We start from the raw sequence: 22,880 nt of genomic DNA, 5'->3' as shown, positions 1-22,880 counted from the left end.
CAGTGACTTAAATGGTCACATGTTTTTTAGACACATCTCTGAAAATCCAGCTTGTATTGTGGTCACCCTTTCGAGGATATCGAACACTATCTTTTACACTGTCCAAACTTCAATACTTTTCAACGGAAACCATTTCTACATTACCCGATGAGTATATCATCCTCGGTATCCCCAATGTACTCGTTCCGTTCTACTCCACTATACCCTGGGTTAATCCATAGGGTTTCCACGATTTCAAATTACCTGCTCTGGCCTTGATTGTAGCTATAGTCTACGAAACAATCAAAAAACAGTTTACAAACCTGTCGTTTCGCCTTCGTTTTTATAAGGGTAGATAACCATATTCATGTCCATTTACTGAATGATTTGTGTAAGTAATGTATATATTTCTAATTCATTTTTATTTGATTGTATTAACAAAATCTGTAGTATGTTTCGCTGATGTCAAATATGTATAACATCTATATGTTGGACTTTTGTTATTATTATTACTATTCGTTCTTTGTCTGAAATGTTTTATTCTGTTATGTTTATTATTATTGAATATATACTTGGCAATTCGATTCACAAAAACTTGTCTACGATATCGGGAGGGCGTAAAATTCCGCGAACGAACGAAGGATTCTCAATAAAACTCTTGAACCTACATAAACGCAGTGTCTTCATTGGTATAATATTATATAATTTGTTGTTAATAAATACGCATTAGAATAATTTGGACTTCTCTCAGTTAGGCTAACTCCTAGCCGTTGAGGGTTACTTCCCTTTGCCAACTACCTTTGTAATTAACGATTTATGGGATTGGTCGATAAAAATAGCACAACCATCAAGGGCGGATAACTTTAAAACGTGTTTCCGCCATAGATTAGTGGAGTAGAACGGAATGAAACTACTGAGGATACCGAGGATGGATGAGTATAAGAACAGCAAAACTCTATATTCCAAGAACGACATTAATAACGTTCTCTTTATAACAGTTCAATCATATTTCAATTTAACTAAACGATTTTAAATTATTATTAATATTATCATTATTATTGCATACTATAATACTTTAGGTGTATTCAGCTAAGTACGGGTTGTATATATTATTGTATATACTGCTATATACTGCTTTACATTATTATTATACAATTTAATTTCTATTGTAAATAGTGATAGGGGTCTGACAGGCATGTTGCTTGTTCCCCAATTTCCCATTCATTTATAGTGAATAAAATATGTCTTCAAAAAATAATAAATAATTAAATAAATAAATATCAATTCGCATGTTCGTTCTAAGGTTTCATCATCACCTTGTAGGCCAACATTGAACTGGGCCAAAATACGACACCGACACAAGACTACTAGATTTATTTATAAAAAAATGTGCACAGTGATTAAGAAGCATGGTGCTAACAATATAGGAATATGATCAATTTTATAATCTCTTTCCCGTTAGGGCTGGTTGATTAATTGGGCAGTAAACTCCGCTTCCACTATGAATGATATTGCAGACAAGTGCCGTATTGGTTGAAAGGGTTTCATTTTCTATGTCCTTGAAATACTGTCTCAAGGTCGTCTGGAAATAAAATGTATTTTTAGAAATTCGGATGATGAATTTGACGGTCGACAGACGGGCTGAGTTAACAAGGTATGGTAAGTAAGGAAGTGCGTTTCGAGAGAGTACGGGTTCACAATTCCTATTAGCCAAGTTTACCTGCAAAAGGTCAAGTTAAGAACATGCTATTTTCTCACTTGACTTGACCAGTGAATAGCACATTTTTATGGAAAGATGCGTCACAGCAGGAAACACGTGCCGCGAACGACCGTTATAAAACGTCATGAGCCCTATGGGCGTTTTAACGGTCAGCATGACTCTCCGTTGTTATTAAACCTAGTTTTCGCTAATCGAATAGTTGACCGTCTAGAACCATGGTGTAAATTGTTTTAAGTTTAAAAAATTGGTTTGAAAATTACCCAATATGTTTTATTCACCCGATGGATATTTATGGAGACGGCTGTTTCGTTGATGAACTGGTTACATGTAGGACCTATTTTGAAATCTCGCATTAGATGCCCATAGAAAGTACAGACGGGTGAAGAGAATCAGTCATGACAGTAGCGGTGTTTTTTTCTCTTTTGAAAAATTGAGGGGTCGAAGGCCAAAATCTAGGAGGAACCCGACGGTAGAAAACAATCCCACCCTTGGACTCAGCTGTCATAAAATGTTTACGTATATCAGTTCGTGTTTTGTTCGACACGAGCTGACCTATGCAAGCGCGGGGCGAGAGGGGTGGGCCCATGGGGTCCGGACTTCCCGTGCTTAGGTTTAATTGTGTCCGGGGCCCGAAATAGTCGGAAATGGCACACATTGTTCTATTTTTTTCAACAAATATATATATCTGGCGTGATCTTTAAGAGCGGATCTACTGGGGCCACCCGTTGCACACCCCGTCCCCTCTTCCTCCAATCTGGATCAATTCAGGGGGAGGGGTGGGGGCGCACTGTAAAGCCGGATTCTTGTCTCTCAGATCACTGGAAATGGCATTTCTGGGCTTCAAGCCATTCCAAGATTCGACATTTCCCGGGGCGAACATGCTTTCCCCCATCCATGGTCTCTGGATCCGCCCTAGTTCAGCTCTGAACGTAGGTTTCGTTACAGTCGAGTGTAATGAGACCTACGTTCAGAGCTGAACTAGATCCGCCCTTAATTGATCTTAGCCATATTGAAGAATACTGTTTATAAAGGCGATCGCTAGCAATTTGTTCGACGATTGTTTTTATATAATCATATAAGCATGATATTTTGTCGGGTACATCGTCTATCTAAATCTTATTTCAAAATAGATTCTGTTATCGGCTTGGAAAATTGAAAAACCTAATTGATTTCAGTTTCGAGTGTAATAAGATAATCATTGATAGCTATGCTTGTAGGCCTTTTATTTACCCATGAACAACATGTTTTCGTTAATGACGGTTGTAGCTTCTTGCATGAAATTTTATAAAATAACTAGTAAATTTATCAGGCCCATCCAATTCTTGCATTCCGCGTTCATTAATGTCACTGGATAAACAAGAAGAATATCACGCACTGACCGCTAGGTGTCGCTTTTTGGTTGCCAGCTGTAAACAATATGGCGGGTAGGCTTGATGGAATTTTGCATTGTCAATTAATGTTTTCTTCAAATAGCCAGCCATTTCACATTTTGAATAGTATACACACTTATTTGTAAATGGCCTCATGAGACAGAAGACCCTGTTGGATAAATGATATTAATATCTTGCTTCGAAACACACAATTATGGCTTTTAAAATGGAAATGATTGATTGTTCAGTGTGTTTGTTGACTGTTTCGTAAAATACTATAATATTAATAAATAATAATATATCTATATGAGTATCTATATCTATATCTAAGCCTACATAAATTACAGAAATGAAATGAAATGGGGTTTAACGTCCTACTGTTCTACTCTGAACTGGGCTTATGAAGACGGGCAAATGCCATGCCATACAGTGTGCCCGGACACCGGCACTACTGCTTATAACTCTTATATTGAATTTCAATTGTAGTGCCAAGGGATCTTTTATGTGCACGCCAATGTGTGGGCCTACGCGGTACCTTGTTTTTTGTTCTATCCAAATGACTAGTCAGCTGTCCTTTGTCAGGCCCTCAGTCCTGAATCACTGACAAGGGGGAACCATGCCGGAAATCTGGATACTTTCTCGACCAATGCAGGGATCGAACACCTGATTTCCAGGCTAGCGATCCAACATCTTACCCACTTAGCCACTGTGACCCCCAGACCACTACATAAATTAAAAGTTTCAAATGCAAAAGAAATGTCAATCTCGTCATTAATACTTGCAAACCTAATGACAGACAGCTTTATGGATAACATTCACTAGGTCTATTAACTGCAATATTTCAATGAGGGCACTTTCACCGTTATCAAGCAATCATGTGAGAGGCAACGGGATGGGATGGCAAAAAGGACCCCCAAAACCGGGAAGTATGGTAACCCTAGATCAAAACCTAGTTCCTTTAAGAACGATCATGGTGTCTGATTGGGCGATGTCCTCTCACCTTTTCTATTCATCCCAATTAAGCAGCAATATGAAAATACTGCATTACCCCCTACTCTCTTCAATGGCTATTTTGGAATCCTTACTGTCTTTTCTTCAGCGTAATTCGTCTTTATTCACCAAAAGGAATCATTTCTCGCCACATCTGACAAATTTATAACAATTCAACACTATTTTCAAGTAGAATTTTGAGATTTGGCCATGAAACTGCGACCTCTGGTCTGCGAGAACGCTGATCAATTCAAACATGTTTTTGAATTGCATCACGGACAAATTATATTTTTTTTTTTAATGAAAATAGATTTGATTTGTCAACCATAACCTTACTCTTTAGAATTAAGAAGGAATTTTTTTATAACATAACTCATTTTGAAATATAAGTCTTCTGTCAAACACTTGTAATTGTATGCATAATATGTGCTGAAATTAATAATCACATTCTAATATACTGCTATGTATGTAATGTGGATGATCTGTATAATAGACCTAGTCAATGCTACTACATGCTCAACAATATAGATTATCTGGGTTGGGGATTAAGGAGGATATTAGGCTACAGCATAGGTCATATTATTGTATTAGAGTGTTAACCTTACTTGAAATGAGCTGTGGTTATGTCATAGAATCCATTGTTCATTTCTATTTATGCTGATTATTCTAGTCACACATAGAAGGATTGTTTATTAATTATTCCAGGAAAGGCAGAGTATAGTGAGAGATGGATTTCACTACATTCATTTTAAAATGAAGCAGCAGAAGACATTATGATGTATACTTGTTATCAAATGTGGGACAAACATTTATGAACACAACTAGTATAGTACTACTGGTAAGTGATTTCAAAATTGACGATGGTACCAAATATCTATATAAGCTATAGTAAATGACTTGATGGCAATACCTAACACTAGATATAGTCATAATGAGGCTGGATTTTAATAAAAAAAAATAACCTAAGTTGTGTGTAATTGTGTAATAATGTACGGTTGACTTTTATAGCTTGTATTACCCATGAATCATTAAAACTTAAAACAGGTAGGTTTATACTCTTTGTTAATGCTAAATTTCACCTGTTATATATTTGTATTAATTTGCAATCATAATATCTTACAAACAAATAATAATACATGGTAACCTGTATTTATACAAGTGTACCTATTAGCTGTGCTTGTTTTATTTTAGAATAAATCGACAATGTAACACAAAAAACTGTTGTATAATATGGCACAAGTAAGAATAACAAGACAAGACTATGACCGAGAAACTTTTGATGATATTGACGACAACAGCAGCAATACCTCACAGGAACATATAGTACAGAATCTTGATATTCCTGATGGCACCGACCATGTCTTTGATAGAATTCAAACCACCATAGAGAATAATTTAGAGAAGCGAAACTCTACTTTTTCTTTGATAAGTTCTACAACAAGTGATGAGGAAACAGTTCAAATATCGGATCACTATACCAGTGTACCATTTGACATTCAACCCAGGGCAACATATGATCATGGTAGAAAAAACACAGATATTATGGGAGGTCTGTGGTTATTTTTTCTCAAAAGCTTTATTTACACAGTAAAATTGATACCATATACTTACGAACAACTGTCTTTAACTGATGAATATATCTACCACAAATATATATCCAAGTCATCATTTTACGGGTATAATGTTAACTTGCCCATTAAAATGGTTAGTAATCAGCCAGTGGCAGTAGTCAACAGAGTAGGTGCTACATATGTCACTAATATAAGGTGACTGTGATATACACCACTAGTACTAGTGGTGTTTTACAATTAATTACACACCTGCTAATTAATGACTACTGTATGTATAATACATAATTAAAGTAAAGTTAACTTATATTAGTAAATGAGATAAATTTTCATCAGTAAAACTCTTCAGTTCAAAAGTGAACAATGTCAGCATTACAGTGTAACACATCATCTCACCAGTTCATGCCTCGCCTGGCAGAGAGTATTACAGATTTTTCAAACCTGGTTCCCATTTGTCAGAGGTTATGCCTGTGGTCTAGTTGTTATATGAAAAGCATTTACATGTTGATATTGCATGAGGAATTGAATGCAGAATAGGAAAGAATGCTTGTGTCTAGGCAAAATTTCCTGTCTAGCATTGTACTTGTGCATAACCATAGAAGAATAAACAGCTATAACTTAGTTTCTAAATAATCAAAGTATTTTGAGATATTAAAGCCACTAAATTTTATTTGAAATTTTTGGACAATATCTAATTTTTTGCAGCTTAATCAATGCTAAAATGTACTCTTTTTGATTATTTAACATTTCATTAAGAAGACTAGCTAAATCAAAATATCAACAGTAAAAAAGGTCTATCAAAAGATTTTAAGTGGCGCTGACTTGTTCTGATCATATCCCATTTATATTGTCTACAGAGGATGTATAATGTTGAAAAATGTTCAATTCATCATTGTAACTATAAACTGGATTGATCTTTTGGACTGATATTCCTGTTAGTTTTTAGAGACTTATATCATTCAGTATATTGTAGTTTGCAATGGATACAGAATCCCTCAAATGATGATCAGAGATTCAACTCCCTTAATTCCTAGTCAGTAATGAACCATTCTTTCGAAAATTTAATGGAAATAGAATTTTACTTTACATGTGTCTTAATTATAATTCCTTATTTATGTTAGTTGCATACAATGGAAGAATGAGACAGTTTGTTTTACTGGATGCCAAAGGAATAACAACATGGAAGAGAGATGCTGTTGAACACAGAGGTATTGAAGTAGATATAAATATATACATAATTTCTTGCATAATCTTGTGGAGTTTTTTTCTTTGCACACCAGTTTTCCTCCCACATCAGGGGAAGAGAATTATTGAAACATCTACACAAGTAATAACACAACTTATTAATGAAACTAGTCAGATATTAATTAGGTAAAAGTGAGTTTGTTAAAAAATTGAAATACTGAGCACAAGATGAAAAAACAAAACTGAATTGATTGTTGTAGCACCACAAAGAGAGACAGACATTGATTGGCTTGATGTTTGAAAAGAAAATTATGTGGTGGAACTCTTGTGGTTGGAAAACCCACCACAGACCGTAGACCTTATTGAGAATTATCTAATTTCCTGTTGATATCTTGTGGTGCTTACCTGAGATAAATGAAATAAGTCAAAAGTGAAAGCCTTAAGTTAATCTGGTTTGATCTAGGTCAAAATAAAGTACTGAATTGGGTTATTAAGCTGATGTATTTATCGGCAAGCTCTATTTTTATTGAATTTTTGCTTTAAAAGTTGCCTAAGGATGTTCCCTTGTGTTTTTGGTGCATGCCATGCCCATTCTTTGTATTTGATTCTATGTCATCTACAGACTGCATTTCTTAACGGATCCACTTGAAACTTTGCATACTTATTCCTTATAGCCTAAGGATCGTCACTATTGTTTATGGCACATTCCCAACACCCAGGGGCAGAGCCACGGCCATTTTCTTTTTGTGTTTCTGTGTGTGGTCTACAGGCCGCAATTCTTAATCGATCATCTTGAAAACTTTTTTAAATATTAAGCATGATCTCTATTAATTTTGGTGCACGCCTGACCCCCTGGGACAGAGACACCAAATTTTTGCGTGTGTCTGTGTATCGCCTACAGGCCACAATTCATAACAGATCCTTTTGAAACTTTGCGTACTTATATCTTATACCCTAAGGATGATCCCTATTGTTTTTGGCGAATGCCAGACCCACAAGGGCAGAGCCACACCCATTTTCTTTCTATGTGTCTTGTGTGCTGCCTACAGGATTTTGGTGCATGGCCCGACCCCCAGGGGCAGAGCCCTGCAAATTTTCTCTTTATGTGTTTGTGTGTCGTCTGCAGGCCGCAATTTTTAATGGATCCTCTTGAAAACTTTTCATACTTATTCTTTGTACTCTAGGGATGACCTCTTTTATTTTTGGTGCATGTCCGACCCTCTGGGACAGAGCCACACACAGTTTTTGTTTGTGTCTGTGTGTCGCCTACAGACTGCAATTCTTAACCGATCCTTTTTAAACTTTGCATACCTATTCCTTATACCGTAAGGATGATACCTGTTGCTTTTGGTCCATGCCCGATCCCCAGGAGCAGAGCCACACCCATTTTTTCTTTGTATGTTGCCTACAGGCACAATTCTTAATGCATCGTCTTGGAATTTGGCATATGTTATAGGCTAAGAACAGCAACTATTGATTTTGGTGCATGTCCCAACCCCATTGCAGGGGCAGAGCCACGCCCGATTTTTGTGTTTATTGAATACAGGCCAGAATTCTGATTTGATTGTCTTGGAACTTGGTATGCTTGGACAGCAACTATTGATTTTGGTGCATGATATGCCCTCCTTGGGTGGTGCCACACCCGCTTTTTGTTAATATTTTGTCTGTAAATAATCTACAAGTTCCTATATTAGCAGATTTGGATCCAGTTCGCATGATTCATCATAGGGTTGTAGCTATTTATATTGGTCCATGTCCACATACCCCCCTCCGGCCCCCCCCCCCTCCCCCTGGGCAGAGCCACACCCAATTTTTGTGTTTTTTGTCTACAGGCTGTAATTCTGAATGGATCATCTTGGAACTTGGCACATTTATTCCTTACACAGTAAAGACAGCCACTGTTTCGTGCATGCCTTGAGCCTCTGGGGTGGTGTCACACCCTTTTTTTGTTAATAATTAATCTGTAAATTTTGGCAAAACAAACCCAACACCTAGCCTTCTTTGCCTCTTGTCATATTACAGTCGTTGCAGCTATTTCATATTTCATTCGTTCTTTTTAAAAAATAACATATCAAATCAAAGCAGAAATGTGGATGTGTATTACAGCGGTAGCGTTGCTCTTGTAATCTAAACTTGTGTTTTTTTCTCTTACAGTTTCTAGGGCCTATGTGTTTGCCAAATATGAATATCGGATGTTTACTCATATTATATATGTTAGAAAGTTTAATTGTTATTTTGTTCTTACCAAAGAATTTTCTTTAAAGGTAGGATATTTTCTGTTTTGAATTAATCAAATTTAATCACATCTTATTTAACCATACAAACGAGAATTGAAGAAGCCTGTCGAAATTCAGAGTTAATGTCAATTTTACACAGAGTTTTTGTTCGGCAACTATAAAGAAAGCATCAGTTATTGTTGACACTTATTAAGGGGAATATTTATAATGCACAACATGCTATAACATCTTTCAAAATACTGCTGTTGGGTATATATATATTTGTATCATTTCTTTCTTATATTCAACTCTTAAAAGAATTGAAATGAGAATTTAACATACTTTTTTGCTCCCCTCTGGGCTAATGAAAACGAGGACATTTTATATAAGCATGATTTAAAATTATCTTTTAAAATTGAAGTTTGATGTAAATCTTAAGTTTAATTTAGGGGGTTTGGATGGCCACATGGTTAGCGCGTGCTCGCTGTATCATAAGGTCTGCCATTGAGTCAACTGGCGTGGTTTTGATACCCTGATTGTATGTGACAAGGAGTAGGGTTGTCTGTCCAACCTCATTGGTTTTCTCCGGGTCCTCTGCAGTTCCGCCCACTGCTAAAGACCCCTACGCACAAGCGAATTGTTGAAATAAAATTGAACAATTAGTCCGGATATGACCTGATATGACCTAGTTTGTGTCAGTGAACATGTTAAAAAATTTGAAATCATTATTTATAATTATCTTGAAAAGTGATTTGATTCATAATTGAATTCTACTTACATATTCACCATCAAAATATTATACTATTTATTTTTATATTTAGGTATTAAATCGTGATTTTGAAGAAACTTGTTCTGTTAGTGCTGATTTACGTTCTATTTTATTTATGTTATTTAATCCACTGAAAGATGAACTGATTACTGGAGGAGTGGGAGGAACAAAGGTATGATATAATTTATACTGAAATACTGTACTGGACTGTTGTTCACTATGTGCATCATGACGTAATGTCTTGATAACTGCCACTTAATTCAATTATTTCATTTAAGTAATCTGAATTAAACTAAATGGAAATTGTATTGACAGTTATTTTCTTCCTCGGTTCTGTGTGGGTTGTTGAGATTTTTGTTGTTTCTTTATTAAAAGAATATAGTGTCATTATTTGCAAAAATATTAATTTTCAAATTCTATTTCGCATATTTTTTTCACATTATAAGTTCTGGACATTTCATCAAGTAGCTGAGAATATATTTAAAGATTTGAAACCAATGGCAAATTACAGATTAACTCTAAAGTAAGTACTTTTAGTAAAATTTAAAGATTACTTATAAGAACAGATTTTGGTTGTGTTACCAACTGAATGTAGCCTAATAAAACTTATATATATGCGGAATAACAATTACTGGTTTAGAAACATACAATTGTAAGATGTGTTGTGTATATTTATATAAATCTAGCTAGATAAGTGAATTCCTATGTATTTAGATGAAAAACTAATATTATTTAAACTAGTGATTTTCAATTTATAAACCAGTAATTGTTATTTCATAGATAAACTTTAAATAGTGTGTTACTCTTCAATTACTAAATGTGACGCTTGAGAAGTGCCTGGTATATTCCTTATAATGATTTACCCATTGCCTAATATGATACATACAGGGGTGTGGAGGACACTGAACTGTATTTATTTTTGAATGATCTTTTAATTATAGGTATGAGTTACCTGATGTTGGTGGTAGTTGGGTAAAGAGAGTTGAATTAGATCATCATCTAGAACATCTTTATTGTTGTTCAGATACTGATCTTAATGTTTATAATCTACAGGGTAAAATGCTCTTCAAATTTAAAAAGTAAGTACACCTACCTAATTCGGCCTACCATGTTTCTCAAGGTCTTCTGCTGTTAAATTTCATTGATAGTTGTGATATAAAAGGAGAAATACCAGATATATGTCAGGAAATAAAACCTGTTAATTCTGTGTGGAAGGCTCTTGGAACACTTTTATTCCAGTCACAAATAACTATCTGAAGTGCTATGAAACATTTTTTGAGAAATAGAAAAAGTCCACTTATCAAGTAGTCTAGCAATCACCTTGTGTCTGGATGAACCTGTATGTAACTCTGATAGATGGGAGATGTTGAATGGATGAATGCAATATGTAAGCAAAGTGCATCTTAAAATTTCAACGATTAACCTGATCAGTAGATAGCACTGGTAATAATTTATTTAATACCTATGCGGATGATCTAATTATAGACTGACATGTACTTCACTTCACTGCAGAAAATATGAAATAATATGTATTAATTTATGAGAATGTTATTATTTTTGTTATGTTTTGAAATAAAAATGTGTCATGGTGGCCCTTTTTAAGTGACAAAGTGCTATGTAAGAACTAGAATATATTTTTTACATTTAAGAGCCCACAAGATGACAATTACTGGGTGCCGATATTCAATGACAGCTAAAGTTCTTGTTACTTCTTCTGTTGACTGTGACGGTAAGTACTTTATCATTAGACTTAATATTTAGTTTATTTTTTTTGTTATGAAATATTATGATAACTTCGACTAGAACTGTATCTCAGTGATGCTCAATTTGAAGCAGTCCCTGGTTCAAATCAAGATGTAGATCGAGAATAACCTTTGATTTTTCAAGACTGGTTCTCACTTGTCAGGTGCTGGCAGATGTGAGATGACAAGAAAAGTGTGGAAATTAGTAATGTACATGGAATTATATGAATGAAAGGTGGAAACACTACTCTCTGGTCAAAATTCTCCCTGTGCAAAATCCCATAAGCATAGAAATTTAAATGATGAAAAAGTATTGTGTTGACAAAACGTTAAATCCCATTCCGTTTAATGGTCTGCTCTAACTCGCGCACCAATGTCTGGTTCTTGGCCCAGAATTTAAATTTCTCATTATCTGTATAATGTTTGATAAATTTCAGTAAAAGTATGGAGCATGACTGGAGGTTTAGTACATACATTTCGTGGTCATTCTAGAGCTGTATCTAATCTAATTTTACATCCTGATAACTCTTCTATTGTTATAACATCATCTCTGGATGGAACCATCAGAATGTGGTCTTTAGAAACCATGGAACAACTTTACAGGTAAATTTACAATATGGGTACAATAGTTCTATAGAATGATAATCTTAACATTGAGAGGCTACTCCAACACAACCAGATATGAGCTATACAGATAATGAACTTCAGCGAATGTTCTACTTCAATGAACTATTTCTTATGTGATCTTATAACAGCCAAGAAACACATGCATTTGTCAGCTAATATTCACCTAAGAAAATAGCCATATACATAATATTTGTCTACATCTATCAAATAAGAAAGCCAGGAAGGGGAGCTGGTACAGACATTATTCCTGTATATTTGAGGTACACTTTTAACGTATGAAATACGGCATGCGCATGACCATATAAAAATTCTGCCTTGTTCGCTTTAAATGCTCCTTAGTTTCTAAGCTTAATTTTACGAACTGTGTAATAAATAGTTATAATACTCTTCTGCTGCAGGGGGTTAGGTGGCTGAATGGTTAATATGTGTGCATTGGATCATAAGGTCTGTCATTGAGTCAAGTAGCATGGGTTGCCTACCCGACCTCTTAAGTTTTTTCCGGGTCCTCCCACTGCTAAAGACCCCTACGTGCATGCAGATTTTTGAAATAAAACTGAACCATATGTTAGCCCCGAAATGACCTTGTTTATGTCGAGTGGATTTTAAACCCCATCCTCCTCTCTCTCTCTCTCTCTCTCTCTTTCTCCCTGCTGCAAGCAGTTGTTACTTTCTACTAGAATTTAAAATAGATGATTTATTTTTTGTATTTTCAATATTTATTATAGTTTGGTAGCATCATCAGAAGGTATCATGTGGATGAGTTTAACAGATGATAACTTGTTATATATATGTACATGTAAACATCTTACACTCTGGTCACTCAACTATTTCTACGAGTTCTGGAGTATGGCTAGAAGTAAAGTCACAGCTATGTCGCTAGTAGGTTGTCCTAAAAAGACAACACGTATAGTAACAATAGCAGAAGACAACAGGTATGTAGCCTACACATATCTAGATAACACGAAAGTTAATCAGGCGCAGTAGTTGGGTGAAAAAAATTGTGTACAGGCATTAGGCAGTGGGTCTTTCATTTTGTTTTCTAGATTTATGTGTGTGTGGAATATTATTATTTTACGTCTGCTTCCACTGAAGTGATATCGCTGACAATTATACTGTATGCTTTGAATTTATTGGAATGTTACTCAGTATTTGCCTGGCACAATTATCACTTTGCAATCAGACTAATATGACAACTTATATTTATCACACAAAGACAGATTTGAGTGTGATTTTGTTATCATTATAGAAGTACTTAAAGTAACCATCATTTTTTTCAGTGTTCGCTTCTTTGCTAGAAAATCTCAGAAAAACCTTTCAACAGTGCTACCTCCACCAGACTTATCTCCCTTAGAACAAATTTCTAGTATGTGCTATAGTCGTGAATTTAATGTAGCTTTTCTACTGATTGCTAGAGACGAACAAAAGACTAATGAAATCTGGGTTTATACAACCAGGTAAATTGCTTTATTTAGCTTTGCTTATGACAGTGAAACCCATTTCAATTTGCCAATTGCGATCAAACTGTTTTTACAAAAAAGGTTTCATGGTGGGTAATTAATTGAATTGACTAGAATGTTTTGGCTTTAAAACAAGGTATTTTCAGAAAAAAATATTCTCAGAGGAACTCATGGTAATATCAGAATGCCATTTTGATTTGTCCAGTTTTGTGTAGTTCAATGCTTAGCTTTTAAATAACAATCTCTGAAAATTTGAGTTGTCAGTTGATTACATTGGAGGCAGTGCTATCTGAAGATGAAGCAAGTTGTGTTAAAAAGTAAACAAACAAAGGCCATTCAAATAGTTAGAATACACAATTATCTAGTAGCTAACAAACGTCTGCCAGGGATCCAATTTCGATACATCTTTTAGATTACTTAAAGCATATATGGACGTTAGGTAAATGATATTACTTCAAATCATAATATACTTAAAGCTGTGGAGACATGTTTTGAATCTGCCTGGCATTGTAGTGGCATCGCCTCATGCTCCTGTAATGAGTTTTTAAGCAAGAGTTTCACTTAATGAGTGAGTTGATAAAGAATACAATGAAAGGCTAAATAATTCAGAATACATTGCCAGCTCCCAGTCTTATAACATCTTTAGTATGTCATAGGATAGCATGAAACAATTTTTGAACAGATAAAAAGTTTATATTAAAATTAAATCTATATGTATGATGTTTTTTAGGACTGATCCATCATGTAGAATGGCAGTATGGGACGTGAGGGAGATACAAATACCATATTTAATGAGACGACATAAAACTGATACAGAGGGTATCCCAGCGCCTAGGTACAAATAAATTAAATTTACCAATTTTTATATTCAAGAAATAAAAACATTTGCATATTTGTGACGACAATTGTAGATTTGCATTTTGATGTGTGAAAAGAAGACAATTAAAAAAAAATAATCCCATCCTACACTACATGAAGATCTGACATATTGTAGAGGACGGTCGTGTCAGGGGTCATGACATCAGACATTTGATTAACCAATCAGCATTGATGTTTCTAGTGGGTTATCTACAGTTCCGTGCACCTCACGCCAAGAACTCGCCGTAACAGTCTGATGCATTGGCTAATCCCTCATATCATCCAGAACACATGTTATTTAACAACTCTTCCAGATCCTAGTATCTGTGTTTTAATCAGATTGATCAATTAGGTAATCTCCTTTTGTTGATGTAGATAAATGTGAAATATTTTGGATACAGTTAACCACTAATATTAATTGTTTTATTTTAGTGGATTTAATATTAAAGAAGGACCTGTTTATAGGGCTACAGAGAATGGAACAGGAACAGAAAGTTTAACTGTGTGTTGCTGTGTTTGTATTTTAAATTCAACGGTTTTAATGATGACTGATGAAGGTGAAGCTAGTCCAATCAGACAAACTTATCTACTTCTTGGAATGGAGGTGTGTTGTTTAGTTTTATATGCCCATATTTCTTGTGGGAATATTTTGTCATCACCCCTGTATGTCAATCAGTTCACAATTCGTGTCAACAATTTAGATCTGCAAGTCAAAGTTTTTGAAATTTATAGACTGCTTCTGTCCCTGAAAACCTTGAAAATGCTGTACAGGTCAAATTTTTAAAAGATTTATTTTCAAGCTTGATGATCTAATCACTAATGAAATCTAACTTGTCAATCAATTTTATGCATAGCTATTGTCCTTGAAAACCATCTTTCAAAATGCTTGAGGTGGACATTTGTTTCTTGTTTTGTTATATTGATGGAGAAGCTTCTTTGGTTGGGAGTAATGTTTTTGTTTTGATCATATTCTTCAGACAGGCTGCAACTTAAATTGACATGCAGGTTATGAAATGTACATGTATTTGATTTTTATACACAGTCATAAAATCAGATATTGAAGAAACAATGTTCAATGTTCTTTATGATCATATAAATGATAACTGGTATCAAGTGTTTTAGGTTTTGTTGTTACAGGATGGACGAGTGTTCTTCATGGATCCAGTAGTAAAAGGATTAAAATACATGGAATTTAAGGCTTCTAAAGATGCAGTAAGTAATACCAGCTTTTTGTGTGATGCGGCGTGTTGCAAAGATCTTTTTAAATTCTGGATGGAATTGAACCATTTTACAATTGATATTCCATTTTTGGACTGGTATTCCATTTAGAGATTCAACTTTGAAAATATCATAGTTTGCTAGGGATTCAAAATGCCTCAAATGACACATCCTTAGTATCCCCAGTGGCCTCATTCCGTTCTACTCTACCATACCCTGGATTTATCCATGGGGTATTCACATATTCATATTATCTGCCCTTGATCATAGCTTAATTCTACGAACCAATCCAAAAAAAACGTTTACAAACCAGTCTTAGCCTCATTGTGTACGTTCACAACACTATGGCGGCTTGTTCGCTTGGTTATGAGAAAACATCATTTTGGTTGGAAAGATGTTTTATGTCAGTTTTTATGTATTTAATAAAATTATTTCTTTGATTGGTCGATGAAAATAGCACAATCAGCAAGGGCAGATAATTTGAATACTTGGGTGGAACGGAATGAGAAAACGGGGGATACCAAGGATACAAATGACAATCAGCTTCCTTAATTTCATCATTGATTTATAGAGATTGTTAAGTGTTTTGTCATAATCTGTATTGTTAATATTTGGTCTCTATGCTTTTTTAAAAATAGATTATTGCCATGTCACACGACAGCACACATAATTCGTTGGTTACTGTCAGTAACTTGAAATATCTGACACAAATACAGATGTGGACACTACCAACTTTATTTTTACAACATGAAGTATATTGTGCCCTAGATATAGTACAATATACTAGAATAGTAAGTCAGTTTGCATAAACATATATTTAGACTTGATTATAAAGATATTACATTTCATTTCAAGGCATGTATATAAGAGCCTGTGTCTTTTAAAAACAACTATCAATTTCAGTATACTTTTCTGTAAAAATTAACACTTAAGTTTTTGAAATGTTTTGAATAAAATTTCATTTTTATTCGCCCGCATTGAAATGTGGTTGTATATTGTCGTCGCCCCTGTCGGTCCATCTGTCCAGCGTCCACAATTTAGAGGCTAAAGTTAATATCCGATTGTCTTTAAATTTATACATAGTGTTTAATGTCATGAGATAAAGGAAGCCTATTGATTTTCACGAATTTCCGATAATTACTGCCAGAGTTATGGCCCTTGATCACAGTTTGAAAAATCTTGTGGATGCTCTAGAGGCTAAAGCCTATTGTTTTTCACCGATGATTATTGCCAGATGTATGGCCCTTAATCACTTTGAAAAATCGTTTGGACGCTCTAGAGACTAGGGTTAATATCTGATTGATTTTATATTTATACACTGTGTTTACGCCTATATATAATCGTTTCGATTGAATTTAGATTGATACACAGAGTTTAAGGTCTTGAGACGAACAAGTACATGTATATTGATTTTCAATGATTTTTGATAACTTGAACAGCTAAATCCATGATATTAAATGTTTTGTATAATGTTAGCATTGACCAAACAAATTCTAATGATTTTCTGATAATTATTTAACGAGTTGTTACCCTTAATCAGATTTAGTGTATTATAATGCTTCATTACCGACAATATTAAAAAATATGCAACAACTCTTGTTGACTGCCTGGACAATTTAGCAGCTGTGGGCGTATGTTTCGTTGCCTGGCAACCTATTGTGTAAGTAATATATTTCAGAATGAATCATTTCTAACTGGTCATGAAAATGGATGTGTAAATTTACATATATTAGAACCTGTTGTTGATCAGGGTTATATCAAAACAAGATGTAAGATATATATATTTTCTAATCATTTCTAGCTTTGTAAATGGTAGTGGATACACATGCTTTGACTCCCTCATTTCTCCATTTAGAAAGAAGATGGACATAGTAAATTGATGTTTTGAATTTTTGTCTAAATCATACCAGCCTTAACCATTTAGTACTTGGTACTACCCCAGTTCCTTAAAGAAAGTTAGAAAAAATGAAATGGTCTGTACCAATATATCCCTGGACATCCCGAAACCATGCTGAAACTACATTGTACTGTTCTTTAGACCACATCAATTAAACTGCCCAAAACTACTGTTTCTTATATCAAACCACCCAAAACTACTCTTCCTTAGACCACATCAAACTGCCTGAAACTACAGTTCCTTAGACACCTCAAACCACCCGAACCTACTGTACCTTAGACCACATCAAACCGTCTCAAACTAGTGTTCCTTAGACCACATCACCCCCCGCCCCCCAAGATAAGTAAATAGTTCTCTGTATTATTAATTTAAAATTAATTAATTAATTAATTTAAAAAATTCATCAAAATGGTATGATTTAACTTATAATAGCTTTATGTTATTCAATGTTGTTTAAGCATTAACAGCGATTCCAGAGTTAGAAGATGTTGTTGATGTCTATAAAAGACCAGAACATTTAGAACCAATCATGTGTTTAGATTCTTGTCAAGCTATGAAGATTTTTTGTTCAAGCAGGTATGACACCGGTATTTCAAATGCACACTTACAAGCAGGTAGTTTTTCACGGTTGATTAGCACCACTGCTAGGGCACTGCTAATCAAAAAGTTCAATTTTGCCAAATTTCAGTTTCATAGACACACACGATATAAACAATAATATTTTAGGGGAATTCTTACTTTGATTTCTCATTTTACAATATGTTTACATATATTTCTTTTTTTATATTTTATTTACAATACGTGGAGCATACACTGGATTTATTTTTTTCAAATTGAATACTGATATAATTACTTGAAATTGATATGTCTCGCAACATGATTGGTGCTACTTGATTCTCTATTTCTGGTTTAATAGTCTCTATTCATAGAGTTATGTCCCTTTATTATATAGTATAATGAATTGTGTCTGGGTATTTTGAGAAGAAAATGTCACACAGAGAATTCAGTTTTGTTTATAAATTTTTTTGGGACATTTTATACACGTTGAAAGTGTTGAGAAAGCCTTCTAGTCTTCAAAATGTGGATAAATCTTTGTGTGAATATCCAAAATGACAGGCATATTACTGCAAATCAAAAATGTTAGATTTTAATTTTTTATTAGCAAAAGCAAGGATTTCGATCCCTTATGTGACTTTGAGATAGGGGGTCTTCTCAACCTCGAGGGTTTACTCTGGGTACTCCGTTTTCCTCTTACTGGAAATTTAAAAAAGACAAATTGTCTGCGATATCACCTTCGGTGGAAGCGGACATTAAACACTAAGAGCAACAACAAAAAATAAGGGTCATTCCATATCAACTGGACTAATGGTGGGAACATGACCCCCTCCAAAAAAATTATAAAAAAAATATATGTTATAGTATATAGCCTTACAAATCCGTACAGTATCCTTTATTTGTAAAATTAAATTTTGTAATGACCAATAAGATAATTTAAGATCTAGAATCAAGACATGTGTATGGGATATCAGCCTTTTGTAAACTCTCAAAAATTATTGATTGATTTATTGAAATATATTATATTTAAATCTTTTATTTGTTGCTATTATCAGTATTATGAAGCCTAATTGAATTATACATTTTTTGGTTATATTACATATGTTTCAGTGTTGATGGTGCTATAAAGATATGGGATGAACAGAGATTACTATTAACAGAGATAATGATGGATGGCTCACTCAGTTCTGTTTGTTTTTTAAATAATAAAGCTGATCTAATAATGGGTTTTAAGAATCACATCTTTTACATAGATCACACTAAAGGTATGCGCTGTACTGTACATTATTCAAATTCTTCTTCTTACCCTTAATTTTAATTATTTACAAGGGAGCCCCTGAGGTTAAGTTTTAAGCCCATTTATTTGTAATCTTTTTTTACATTGTTAAGAAAGGCGAAAAAGAGTAGGTTTATGTTGGTTTTGGGTCATATGATATACACATGCATAACAAAGTTGCATACTGGGTGACATTAAAAGTATCTGTTATTCCTCTTATAATTTTGATTTTAAAATGTCTGCTTCAGTTTGTCCACATCTGAAGCCATCTGGTGATGAAGAGGATGAATTTGATAAAGGTGAGTATGGATTTTTAAATATCCAGTTTTTGATGGCGTAGCATTGGGAGCTAATAATTAACTTTACGTATTATTAGTTTGTAATTGAAAGGGTTTTATTTAAATATGAATTACTTGAACACTAAAAATATAAGATATTTCATAATTGTTTATAAATGTTCTAAGGTAAAAATATGAAAAATTAAATCTATGTCACAAGCTCATACATAGTTAGATGCTTTTATCACTGTCACAAATTTTATTGTATATCTATTTTATGTTGGTCTGTGTATCAGCTGAACACCGGAGGAATATTGAATGATCATATTATAGAATGTAAGGTATCTTGAATATGGATGTACTGTACTAAAAGAAAGTTTTTATAATATTTGCATGAGAAAATAAATTAATCACTTTTGTTTTCTTAATATTTTATAAAATTAATATTTTTTCAGAATCTGTGATATATGAAGATCCAGCTGTATCATATGAAGGAATTGTTGCTAATCCTGATCCTGTAGATTTAGAACATTATTTGGTAAATATTAGTACATTTTCTTAAAACCGTGTAATTTTTATACGCCCACATTTTCATTTGGACTTATATTATCGTCGCCCCTGTCCGTCCACAATTTGTTTGTGGACACTCTACAGGTCACAGTTTTTATCCGATTTTGACGAAACTTTAAATAAAGGTATATCTCCCAAAGATCTTGGTTCCTTTCGATATTGTCATGTATCGGACCATAACTTTATGGGTTATGGCCTCTGATTGTACGAAAAATCACTTTTTTAGCTTGTGGACATGCTAGAGGTCACAATTTCGATCCGATTTTGATGAAACTTGAAATGCATGTTTATAACCCAAAGATCTTTCCATATTCACGCATATCGGATCGTAACTTCCTGAATTATGACCCCTTATTGTCTGAAAAATCACGTTTTTAGCTTGTGGTCCCTCTAGAGGTCACAATTATTATCCAATTTAAAAAAACGTTTGAACATATCAACGTTACACCATAATGTTGGTTGAGTTCAAATTTCGTGAAAATCAGACCAAAACTGCCTGACAAAATGGCCACTCCTTGTACGCAAATAGTGTAAACATCTGGTATAACAATGTTGTGGACCGTCTAGAGGTCACAATTTTGATCCGATTTTGATGAAACTTGAAATGAATGTTTATATCCCAAAGATCTTGGTTCCTTTCGATATTCGTACAAATCAGATCGTAACTTCCTTAATTATGGCCCCCGATTGTTCGAAAAATCACTTTTTTAACTTGTGGTCCCTCTAGAGGTCACAATTATTATCCGATTTAAAAAAAAACGTGTGAATATATCACCGTTACACACAAAGATCTTGGTTCCTTTTGATAATCGCGCATAGCCGAATATAACTTCCTGGATTATGGCCCCTGATTGTTCGAAAAATCACATTTTTAGCTTGCGGATTCTCTGGAGGTCACAATTTTTTTTCAGATTTTAAAATCTGTTTAAAAATATCGCCATTCCATCATAATGAAGGTTGAATTTGAATTTCAGAAAAAATTTAATGAAAATGGCTGCTCTTTGTACGCAAATTGTGTAAAAGTATGTAATACGAAGGTTGTGGATCCTCTAGAGGTCACAATTTTTATCCGATTTTGATTAAACTTAAAACATATCTTTATATCCCAAATCTCTCAGTCCCTTTTGATATTTGTGCATTTCAGACCATAACTTTCTGGATTATTGCCCCTGATTGTACAACAAATCGTGTTTGTTTTTAGCTTGTTCTCTATCCATCTCTTGCAAAATGTGGGCGTATCGTGATTAATGTTACCTTGCATTCTCTTTTGTGTTTGTAGATACCGTATGAGATTGAATTTTCTAAAGATTTTCTAGAGGGTAAACCACTCTGGGATTCAAGTTCAGAAGAAGAGAATGAGGTATGTTACTGTCATTTAGATTTTGTTTTTGTATGCTAGGTGGGGAAAGGGGAGACTCAAGGTAAAAGGGTTTCTTTCCCGAGATTATTTTTCCCAAAAATATGTATATTTTTAGGGTTCCCCACTCAGCCAAAATTTCTCTATTGAAAGTTGTACACGCCATAGCGAATGTGCACGCTTCAGTCCCGATCTGATTTCTGGCAAGGAACACAGTGTGAGAATACTCAGCAGTATAGTCAAAGAGACTATATAACCCATCTATTGACTATTAAAGCTGTAAATGAAATGAAATGAAATGGGGTTTAACGTCCTACTGTTCTGCTCCGAACTAGGCTAATGAAGACGGGCATACGCCATACATAGTGCTATGAGGGAAATTTTGCCCGGACAGGGGCACTACGGCCTACTCTTTTTTTCTCTCTGGCTACAGAGATGTGACAATAAAGTTTTGAGAGATGTTGAGATTATCATGGCTACCAACAGAGAGCAGCCATTTACTATGTCCTTATAAAGACACATTTTATTATGTAAATTATTCATTTTATATTTTTACTCTGCCTGTACCTTTTTATTCACAGGATTCAGATCTGGAGTCACTATACTCAATGGCACCAACTGAAATCTACTTCTCTCCACCTGGAACTCCTGGAGAACTACAAGACATTGACCTTATCATGAGGTCAGAGGTGACAAGGAATGATCTAAAGAAGCAGATGAGGTCAACTATGGAACATTTATTACATAGAGGTAAAGTAGCAAACAGAACCATTTTATTTAAATAAAGACAACATGAATATTAGATTTCACTATAAAGTGATCAATTTGAATGAGAAACCTTCAAAAGTTTTTGCCATTTCTTCTTGTGGGTGTAAATGTATCATTGTCTGGTACTACATCTATTTATTCATTGTAGTATAGCATCAATAATATGAAATATTTTTCAGCTTATCAGATAAAGAAAGTTGACATGAAAGGGAAGGATGTTAAACTCGAACAACAGCAACATTTATTAAAATTGATTCGTTTTAGACTGGGTATTTTAATGATAATTACAGCTTTTGCGAACTCAACTTGCACGCATTGCACAATATTATATTTTATATTACTGTTTATTATTTTATTTGTTAAACTTGAAAAGAAACGATGAAATTTGCAAAAAAATGTTTCTTCTTGTGGTGCATGATTTTTGATCGTCTCACTTTTTTGTAACCTTTCATGATTTAAATTTTTGGCATTTTATGATGG

General features: G+C 34.2%; 1 protein-coding gene across 1 annotated transcript in view; it reads left to right on the top strand.

Moving 5' to 3' along the window:
* The first annotated feature begins 4,763 nt into the window (after positions 1-4,763).
* LOC126826729 (uncharacterized) overlaps positions 4,764-22,880 on the top strand; it is a 38,312-nt gene continuing 20,195 nt past the window's right edge. Inside the window, exons 1-23 of the mRNA XM_056102159.1 lie at positions 4,764-4,897; positions 5,251-5,608; positions 6,749-6,835; positions 8,967-9,076; positions 9,850-9,969; positions 10,244-10,320; positions 10,739-10,876; positions 11,447-11,526; positions 11,977-12,142; positions 12,892-13,098; positions 13,444-13,620; positions 14,354-14,458; positions 14,914-15,085; positions 15,619-15,693; positions 16,338-16,490; positions 17,378-17,468; positions 18,055-18,172; positions 19,262-19,416; positions 19,676-19,726; positions 20,161-20,243; positions 21,555-21,635; positions 22,214-22,382; positions 22,580-22,669. Coding sequence (XP_055958134.1) covers positions 5,290-5,608; positions 6,749-6,835; positions 8,967-9,076; positions 9,850-9,969; positions 10,244-10,320; positions 10,739-10,876; positions 11,447-11,526; positions 11,977-12,142; positions 12,892-13,098; positions 13,444-13,620; positions 14,354-14,458; positions 14,914-15,085; positions 15,619-15,693; positions 16,338-16,490; positions 17,378-17,468; positions 18,055-18,172; positions 19,262-19,416; positions 19,676-19,726; positions 20,161-20,243; positions 21,555-21,635; positions 22,214-22,382; positions 22,580-22,669 — 2,824 coding nt within the window. The 5' untranslated portion in view covers positions 4,764-4,897; positions 5,251-5,289. The remainder of the gene's footprint in view (positions 4,898-5,250; positions 5,609-6,748; positions 6,836-8,966; positions 9,077-9,849; positions 9,970-10,243; positions 10,321-10,738; positions 10,877-11,446; positions 11,527-11,976; positions 12,143-12,891; positions 13,099-13,443; positions 13,621-14,353; positions 14,459-14,913; positions 15,086-15,618; positions 15,694-16,337; positions 16,491-17,377; positions 17,469-18,054; positions 18,173-19,261; positions 19,417-19,675; positions 19,727-20,160; positions 20,244-21,554; positions 21,636-22,213; positions 22,383-22,579; positions 22,670-22,880) is intronic.

The sequence above is a fragment of the Patella vulgata genome, chromosome 7 (assembly GCF_932274485.2).
Source record: "Patella vulgata chromosome 7, xgPatVulg1.2, whole genome shotgun sequence".
NCBI classification, from domain to species: Eukaryota; Metazoa; Mollusca; class Gastropoda; family Patellidae; genus Patella; species Patella vulgata.
The sequence above is the reverse complement of the archived record's forward strand: the minus strand, read 5'-3'. Positions and strand labels throughout refer to the sequence as shown.